General features: G+C 39.8%; 1 protein-coding gene across 1 annotated transcript; it reads left to right on the top strand.

Moving 5' to 3' along the window:
- The first annotated feature begins 727 nt into the window (after positions 1 to 727).
- Positions 728 to 10158, top strand: clpxb (caseinolytic mitochondrial matrix peptidase chaperone subunit Xb). The gene is made up of 14 exons (XM_079223748.1): positions 728 to 842; positions 1376 to 1453; positions 2440 to 2600; positions 2729 to 2843; positions 4169 to 4323; positions 4436 to 4595; positions 5916 to 6092; positions 6205 to 6369; positions 7088 to 7176; positions 7320 to 7484; positions 7592 to 7891; positions 8280 to 8372; positions 8452 to 8558; positions 8701 to 10158. The coding sequence occupies exons 2-14, from the start codon at positions 1399 to 1401 to the stop codon at positions 8789 to 8791; spliced, it is 1833 nt and encodes a 610-aa protein (XP_079079874.1). The 5' UTR covers positions 728 to 842; positions 1376 to 1398; the 3' UTR covers positions 8792 to 10158.
- Positions 10159 to 10268: the final 110 nt, after the last annotated feature.

Here is a 10268-nt window from a genome sequence, read left to right as displayed (position 1 = left end):
ATATATATACACACATATATATATATATATATTGTCATTAAATCACAAGGACGCAACAAGAGGACATCGTGGTGCCAAATCTTTATATGTATGTTATTATTATCATTGTTGTTAAATTAAGTATAACAGAACTCTGAATCTGTGTTCTACTTTTTCTTATGATATCTCGGATTGTTAACATAGATGTAGCCAAGCGTGGCTGCCGTAATGACAGGTATCTCCTACTCCAATAGGCTACAACAGTCGCTATTTTAAATTTATTTCAGACCACTATATGATTCCACGACCAACTCCGGTAATAAATATGACAATATTGTTGCATACAAATTCAGTGAATCTTCGTTTGTTAAGGACAGCATAACACATTTACGAGGATCACCCAAACGCCACATACAACCGTACATTACGAGGACCACATGAACGCACCAGCAGTCATTACCGTTAACGCCTCCTGTGTGGATTAGCTGCTGACGACCTCAGATCTCAAAACATCGGGATGGGTGTGAGCTGCATTGACGAAAGCGACGCCGCCATCTTGCCAAGACCCATTCACATTGATTACATCACGTCTGTTAGCTACTGTACCCAGAAGGCTAGCTAGTAGCTAACCGGGTAACCGACCTAGTGCATAACAGCGTTACATCACTTTGGGTCGTGTCCCACCTGGGAAATATCGGCCTCGAGAAGCCAACGCTCACTGCTGTATGTGCTGTGATATCAGTCTGACACACTGACCCGTTAAACTAGAACAACAGAGCGAAAAGCGGTGGTGACTTTGCGCATTTGTTTGTTTATTTTTCAACGAAGGGGCTGTCGAGACGCGACTGGTTTCATCGAGCCCTGTGAGTAAAACGGACATGTTGTCTCCAAATATTATGGTGTGACGTTACTGTGAGAGTTCAGCTGCATGTCTGCCTGCTAAGGTTAGCTCACGATACTTGTTAGTTTCAGCTCATATAAACCGCTGCGTAGCACCGCCTGTCTTCCTGCCTGTCTGTCTGACGCTGTTTGTCATGTCAACTGGCAGAACCGTCAGGTAGTTCTGGCTTGGGCCTAGTTTAAGGAGCTACTTATTGATTTAACCCAACCAGCTATGTTGTTTATTTAGTCTTGTATCGCAGCAGGTAACTGGCCTTGATAGCCCAAAAAATTTATACATTTAAAGAGTCATTTCAACGAGCTTTATTCCCACAACAGCAAGCAGCTCTGGCGTTGCCACCTTCGCAAGTGAATGACCTGCTAATGCTAACAGTGACGTTGAAGCTATGACACTACACGGCCATTCATGTTTGCTGCTATTTGTTAGCAGCCGACTCGTGAAGACTGCCCCCGTCTTTCCTCAGTACACAGTGTTGACTTTATGTTCCCTTTTCAGGATATTGAGCCAAACGAAGAGTTATGTCCTGCCCATGCACTTCCGCTGCCAGGCTGTTCCTAAACACTGCCCACAGAGGTGAGAAAGTGAGAGTACACATCGCACCACCTGGCTAACGGCTGCAGGACATTGTGCGAACGTTAGTTGCTGCTGTTTGTGGAGTAGGTCTGCAGCTGTTCGTCCGTCACGTAATGCCAACTGCAGGTGGAAAAGTCTCTTAGTGGCTGTAATAAAGCGGTGACGTTAGTTGTTAACTTGCATCCCCCAGCTTCTCATAGAGTTGTACAGCTGAGATTTGGCTTCAAGAGTGATAATACATAAATTAAACACGTATATTAAAACACAAAATAGTGTGAAGTTAGCTATAGCTTAGCTTTTTACGTTAGCCAAAGCACTTGAACACTTGCATAATACAAAATGTACAGCAACAGCACGTATACCTTCTATGGACTCATTGCCCCAGACCATGTACTGTTGCTCTAGATAATATGTTGTGTGTTCAACTGATATCAGCTACAGGCCATTATGTTGCTTTGTAGTTTACTCATCTGATGTGTTGACAACTAATTAAGTGATCTTCCCCCAACGATTCATGTAGTGTGGCAACTAACAATTATTTTTATTATTCATTAATTTGCAGATTATTTACTTGATTAACCGATTTATTACTCTTTCAGGTGTAACAAAATTGAGAAAAATGGCCATCACAGTATGTCAAAGCCCAAGTTGGCAGTTCAAAGCCCAAATACATTCTGTTTACTACTATACTGTATATGACAAAGGAAATTATCACATTGGAGAAGCTGGAACTAGAAAATATTTGATATGCTAACATAAGTACCTAGTATGATTATTAAAATACTTGCAGATTCATTTTCTATAGATTTGCAAATAGCTTAATTGGTTCTAGTTTCATAACAAATGGGAGCAGTTGGGGTAATATGCGTTCTTTAGGTCATCAACACATTTAAAATACCATAATTATTGTCAATCATTTTAAATGTTTGTTAACAAAAGACAATGCTTTTTGGAATAAAAAAAGAATGTTGCTGTTGTGTTTTCAGGATTATCCTGCTCCCGGATCCAGTTGTTTTCTCTGAGTCGTCAGGGATCTCGGGAAACTTATTTACCCCCTAGGGTACGGGTGAGATCGTTTTCAGAGACTGCTGTCTGCTATGCCGTTAAAGATGGGACAACAAAGGACAGTGGAAGTGATGGTGGGAAGGTAATCTCTTGGAGGAGAAATTTCATTTGTAGCTCTCTTCCATTGTAGTATTACACACTACTCTGTAAATGGAAGAGATGGTAGTTATGTGATTAAAAAAATGTGCGGACGCTGTTGTTTTTACACAGAAAAGCATCAGTGAGGCAAAGAGAGGATCTGGCTCTGGAGGATCAGGCAAGGGGGGAAGCCAGCTTCGTTGCCCTAAATGTGGAGATCCCTGCACACATGTAGAGACCTTTGTATGTGAGTAAACTTCTTAATATTCAACAACCAGATTTACCAAGGCGTATGATCTGACGTGCATTTTAGGTGCAAAGTTCAGGTAGAAATCAAGACGATGATGTTTGAAAGGGGAGGAATGTCACCAAGGTTTTGTTGAGCACACCAAAAATTTGCTCAAAAAACAAAAGAGAATGTAGAAGACAGTTTATGAGAGATGTTCTGTTTTTATGATTATGTAAACAAGGCATCATACAGGGAATATCTGACATTATTAGTGCAAAAAGACATTTGGTTTACATTGTTGAATACCACACATCATGGAGGAGGAAGAGAAAAATAAAGGAGTAGATGGGTTGTGCGCTGGCTGACTAAAAATAAAATAAACAGGGGAAAGTGCAACCGCAGCAGATTTGTCAGAATTTCCATTTTTGTCCACAATTCGGTGTTTAAATGTGTCTTTTGTTACGTTTCAAACCAAGCATGGAACCAGCTTTCACATTTTGCTGTGGTACAAACTAGTGGTGGACTGAAATCGCTACAAACACCCAGAATATAAATGGTTCAACACAAACAACCATTATGAGTAATTTCCTTGCAGTTTGTCAAAATGCAGACCTGCAAATAAATACTGAGGGATCGGTTTCATTGTTGTCAAATTACTATTTCCTACTTTGTGTTGCAACATCAACTAAGTGAGTTTTTATTTTTCAACTAAGACATGTTGTTTTAGGTTGTGAAAGGTGTAATAAACCTCCTTTTTAAACAATCAGATGCAGGTTTTGCACTGGTTTGTTTTGTAACTTCTGTAACTTTATGACATTGTAAACTAGTCCGTGATCGAACATGGCTCCGTGTACGACTGTCTGACTGTTCAACCACTAACTATGAGAAAATAATCTGATGCATACAAGCAGCAATGTGCTGTCATTTCACTATAATCCAGTAAAAAAGTATCATCTAGCAGTGTCAGTGCAGCTTGTCCATGGCCTGCTAGGTGTCAAATTTAAAGTTAATTCTAAAGAGATAATTAATTCATATATGTTGAAAATAAATGTACCAGGGGAAATGCTAGGCAGCATGTGTAACAGCAATTTGTTTTCCACATTTATCCTGTTGCATCATGTAGAATATCCAGCAAGTTTCCCTGCATGTTAGGACCAGCAGCAGACCATTTTTGGCCATTTCTCCACTTCAGCACTATGAGCCACCCGTTTTTCATGTTTAGAGTTATGTTTAAGTGAGTCATCTTAAAAGATATGCAACCTTGAAAACTGTGAATGTCTCAAACATTTCTTTCTACCAGGTTGTGAAATGTTTCTTTGTGTTGTGTGTTTATTCTTTTGTAGCATCAACACGATTTGTCAAATGTGAGAAATGTCATCACTTTTTCGTGGTTCTGTCTGAAATGGACTCAAAAAAGGGACTAAACAAAGAGCCAGAATCTGCTGCGGAGGCAGTGAAACTGGCTTTTGCACAGAAACCTCCCCCTCCTCCTAAGAAGGTGAGAAATTGAAGCAGGAAGTCAAAATGTGCTTTTAAAGGACTCTCATTTAAATGTTACACATCATGTTGTAATAGTCCTGTTATGAAGTAGCAATTGTTTTTTTCTTCAGATATATGCTTACCTCGACAAGTACGTTGTTGGCCAGTCTTATGCAAAAAAGGTGTTAGCCGTTGCAGTGTACAATCACTACAAGCGCATCTACAACAACATCCCTGCTGGGAGTCGACAACAGGTGGAGGTGGAAAAGCAGCCTTCTCTAACACCTCGTGGTCAGTATTACTGTTGTCTATAGATATTGTTTAATTCTGCTGCTTATTGGTGGAACTCCCTCATACTGGAGAGCAGAGACGTACCGCAAATATGGTGAGAGAGTGAGGTGGAACGGTATGCGCCTGGAACTGTAATTTAAAATGGAAATTATTGTATATGCCACCGTTTGTTTTTTAATATGATTCTGGGATTTATCAAACACTATTTCAAAATGTAACTTAATTATGGCATTAAAACATTTCTAAAAGCAAAGCCGTTCTCATTAAGCTCCTGATGAAGTAAACACAAAAGAGATGCAGTTATATAGATTAAACTACTACAAATTCATAATAACTTTGTTTTGTGCTGAAAATCAAACACATTTTCTATTGTTCAAGTTTGTCACATTGAAGCACTGAAATTTAGGGCACAATAGCTTGTATTTTCTACACATAATCAAGTCATCATCGAGTCATTTACTCATAAAATCTAGACAAATAACTGATAAGAGGTTGCAGCTGTGGCCTTCATTTATGACTTGTCTTGAATCATATTCTGTATTATTTGGCATTTGTTCAATAACCATCTTACAACTGTATAGATGTTTCTTCAGGACTGTAGTGATAATGTTATAATGGTAATGATAATATTGATTTGGGTACTTTCATCCTCTTCCTGTAGAACTAGAGATGAGAAGACGAGAGGATGAGTACAGGTTCACAAGTAAGTGATTGGTCCTCCTTACTGCTGTTTTATCAGAGACCACTTAAAAAAATCACAATACTCAAACTGCAATTTCTGTCTTTATTGTCATGAGTTGCACAAATGCCAAAATGTACAGACAGCTGTTGCTCCTCAGAGCTTTGTTCTGCCTTTTCCAGGCAGATATTTCTAGTGACTTATTTATAGTCCTACTCAACATAAATATAAACAATTTTAATGAATCAATACACTAGATGATCAATCAATAAACAAGATGATGCAGTTTGTTTTATTTGAGGAAATATCGCTCCAGTTGAGCAGCGACTATCGATTTACCGTGAATACAAATGAGCTGAGAACTGAAGCACTAAGACTATATCTGTTAATCTTTGACTGACCTGAGAATAGAACAACTGTACTTTTACTGTTTCCAGTCCAGCCCTCCTCACTTGGTAACTCCACACAGACCGGCACATATAATTTTAGCTCGCACAAGTAAATGTTTCTATGCACAGTTTGATACATACACCACCAATAAATGGCTTGTGTGAAATGTATATAGAACGCATTCAGTCTTTATAGTTATTACTTTTCAGTCGCAACGCTAACCGCTATGACTCTTGTTGTTGTTGTTGCAGAACTGCTGCAGATTGCAGGGATCAGTCCTCATGGAAATGCTCTGGGAGCGTCTATGCAGCAACAGGCCAGCCAGCAGGCACCTCAGGAGAAGAGGGGCGGGGAGATCCTGGACTCCACACACACAGAAATTAAACTGGAGAAGAGCAACATCATACTTCTAGGCCCAACTGGCTCAGGTTAGTGTTGTGTCAACTGTAAAATTGCACAGTGACACTCAGATCATTAAGAATTAATACGGACCTGTCTTGTCAAAAGAAATGTTATCATGATTTTTCTAATTTTTCACAGGAAAAACATTGTTGGCGCAAACACTGGCACTTTGTCTGGATGTTCCGTTTGCAATATGCGATTGCACAACACTAACTCAAGCTGGATACGTGGGGGAAGACATTGAGTCAGTTATTGCGAAACTACTACAAGATGCCAACTATTCAGTGGAGAAAGCACAACAAGGTGGGCGGAGGGACTCACGAAATGGGGATAGTTTTTGAATTGGCATTATGTTATTAGGTTTCTATCCTCCATTAGCCAACATACAGTATAAGACTCTAGGAATAAGTTTGGTTGTAGCAAACAGTTGACTATTGAGTTCCACTCTGTTACACGTTGATGGAACCACCTTTACAGTGTTCACTAAAGTGTGCTCTCTAAAATATACCAAGATAACCAAACAATTAAACTTTCTGCTGGTGTAATATAAACCTAATAAAACAGTCCCTTGTAGAAAACCACTCAGTGAGACTTAACTCTTGTAAAGATTAATTCTGTTTACTTTTACATCAATTACTGCATTATTAACCTTCCATCTGTTTAAATGTGCACTTTTATATCACTTTTTAAACTTCCATTCCTTACATGGGCAAAGACTGTCTTATTGGGCTTGATCTTGTTGAGTAAGGAAGACATTTAAAAAACAATCGAGGATTAACAAAAGTAAACATCATTTTTTTTTAGTTTTTTTTTACAGCTGTGATTTAATGCGCCTTTGCAACTGTTCTTCACATTTGAACCTTTTTATTAAATGATTAAAAGTGAATTATGTTTAGTATTGTGTAAGCCAAAATCTGAAGCAAACATTGGATACATTTATACACAAACCGTTTATTAGAGAAAGGAACTGTGATGATGTTGTGAGAAGGGAAACTTAGACTCTTTCCTTGTATTTGTGCAGGTATTGTGTTTTTGGATGAGGTTGATAAGATTGGCAGTGTGCCTGGAATCCATCAGCTGAGAGATGTAGGAGGAGAGGGAGTCCAGCAGGTCAGTATTCAACCCGAGTTAAATTATAGACAACTTTAATGCATTTTGTTTATGGATTTCACTAATTTACTTTAATTTTTTTCCCTATGTTGGTTGACCTATACTTGTATTATTAACATTCATTTCCTTTTCCTCTCTGTCAGGGGTTGCTTAAACTCTTGGAGGGCACAATTGTCAATGTTCCTGAGAAAAACTCCAGGAAACTGAGAGGAGAGACGGTGCAGGTGGACACAACAAACATTCTGTTTGTTGCTTCTGGTGCTTTCAACGGACTCGACAGAATCATCAGCAGAAGAAAGAATGAAAAGGTAAATTTAACATGGATCACACTGACTGTCAGCAGACGTTCAGTCTACACTCCTGTTTGTCTTCATTCCTGCCTCTAATGTGATCCTCTTGTTTCATGACTCTTCAGTATTTGGGTTTTGGAACTCCCTCCAACATGGGAAAAGGGCGGCGCGCAGCGGCCGCCGCAGACTTGGCCAACACCAGCGGTGAGACGGACACGGTGGCAGAGATCGAGGAGAAGGACAGGCTGCTGAAGCACGTCGAGGCCAGGGATCTGATCGAGTTTGGAATGATCCCGGAGTTCGTTGGTCGTCTTCCTGTGGTCGTGCCTCTGCACAGCCTGGATGAAGAAACGCTAGTCCGAATCTTGACTGAACCACGCAACGCTGTGGTGCCCCAGTACCAGGCTCTGTTCAGCATGGACAAAGTAAGGATTCTCATATAGTGGGTACTGCAGTACACTGTTAAGCCACTTTCAGACAGGCAGAAGCCCCCTCATTCATTTGAATGAGACCACTGCTCAGTAGGGCTTCCACCTAGGGGGCTATGGCTCAGCTGTTGCCACAACGCAATGCAGCATCATCTAGTCAAATGCATACAAGGGCACATTCCTGGTAGGTTACTTTGTAATGTCAAATCACCACGGTATTTCTACTGCTACATAGATTATTGTCTCACTGATACCCGAAAGGCAACACATTTTCCTTGTATCAGACTTACAGGAAAAGAACATGTTTGTTAAAATGTTATCTGTATATATTTATAGCTGAACGACTGGCTATTTAGAACTGAAATGAATCTGTTTTTTTTCTCAGTGTGAACTCAATGTGACTCCAGGCGCCCTGCAGGCCATCGCCAGGATGGCTCTGGAGAGAAAAACTGGAGCTCGTGGGCTCAGATCCATCATGGTATATGATTTTTGCCATGGGTATCATACTTGTAATGTTGATGTAGCACAATAATTAAACTTGTCCTCATTTCATATAGGAAAAGCTCCTTCTAGAGCCTATGTTTGAGGTGCCACAGTCTGACATCATCGCTGTTGAGCTGAACAAAGATATTGTCCAAGGAAAATCCCTACCGAGATATATCCGGTCAGTATCTCTCCACTCACAGTGCAATGCTACAATTGTGTTGTGTTATTGTGTTACTGATCAGAGACCTTAAGCCGAGCTCACTGGGTCGCCAATGTTGTGTTGTTTGAAACCTGAACTGTGGTTTCCATTTGAATTTCAGAGCCCCGGCCAAGGAGTCTGCAGAAGAGGAATACGACTCGGGCATTGAGGAGGAGAACTGGCCTCGGCAGGCGGATGCTGCTAACAATTGAACCACATGTCACTTATTTCACCTAAAGACAGTCTGTGAAATCATTAGATCATTATGAACCTTTTGAAACACACTCTGGATTTTACTATGGCCTCTGACAAACAAGCTGCGGACTCTGTAGTAGAGGTAAAGGAGTGTTTTCCTGATGAACAAGTTAAGAGAGCGTAACAAACGTTGGTCCCGTGCATCAGGTGTTAATTCTCTAGCGGTGCACTCACAGGGTGGACCTTCATAAAATATTTCAATCTCTGGGGATTGTTAACATTTTTATCTATATAAAGATAATGCAATTTTATTCACGACAGGATTTGTAGCTAGTTTATTTGTTTTCTTTTTTTTGTGGTGATGGCTGTAATGGCAAGGGAAGCAAATGGAAATTATGGGATCATACTTAACGCTTGAAAAGAAGTGGCACTGAGTAAGTGTAGATGTGATGGAATGTAATGCCTTGTATCATAAGGGCATAATATTCCACGAGCACATCAATATTCTGATTTTCTTTTCTTTTTTATGCCTTTACCACCATTGTAGAAATGGTGCGCACAGAAAACACAAAAATCTCGTACGCTGCTCAGGTGGAATTTGTAAACTGTTTGTACGACATGACTTATAATTAGGAGAACACATTGGAAAGTTTAACGCACCAGCAAACTAAACAAAGCCGATGTTAAACAATCGTGACCCTTTTTAACAGCCAGAATGGTTATTTTTCAGTGTTTTGCTTCCACTTGTAGCCCACCATTTAGGGAATGCGTTTACTTTCTGACCCGATCATCGCAGGACTGGGTCATTATGCTGTCTCTCAAAGCAGGATTAGCAGGTCGCCAGCTAACTTTGAAGAGTTATGTAATTATTCTCAGATATATTGATTTATAGTAGATATCCTCCAACATGCGGTAGATGACTGAATCATATTTTAAAATGTGATTTTAAAGCTTAATTATCGTGACTCAAATCATAATTCGACAGTTGATCTTTCAGTTTTCTGGCTGCCACTCAAAACCTGCTTTGTCAGACTCCAGGTATTTTTATTTTCGTTGTGCGTGCCCCAGCGTTGGAAACCCACCTCAATGTTAGTGATACAATCCTATCTCTCAATACACACATCTGTAATCAAGCCTATATGCTCTCTGACTGAATTGAACCACGCTGCTGTACTCTTTAAATGCTGTGTGTGCTTTAAAATGAGATTAAACTAGATCCGTTCTCTTTGCTTTTAAGTTTCCTTTTTTTTCAGTTGAGTTTAAAAACTGCTTTTCTTTTTTCAGAGGTCTGTTACAGAACCTGTAACCTGTCCCCAGTTTGTGGATCTAAAATTATTTGTGATTGTTGAAAATATATAAATAAAATGTAAATCTATGTACAGAATTTTATTTGTGCTTTGCCTTTAAACTTGTCTGCCGAACGGAAGCTTCAAATTGATCAGGTCACCACAGTCAGTGTGACGAAATGTTTCTCAGATGTTCTCAACACATACA

The sequence above is a fragment of the Taurulus bubalis genome (assembly GCF_910589615.1).
Source record: "Taurulus bubalis genome assembly, chromosome: 9".
NCBI classification, from domain to species: Eukaryota; Metazoa; Chordata; class Actinopteri; order Perciformes; family Cottidae; genus Taurulus; species Taurulus bubalis.
Note: the sequence above shows the minus strand (reverse complement) of the source record. Positions and strands in the feature narration are given on the sequence as shown.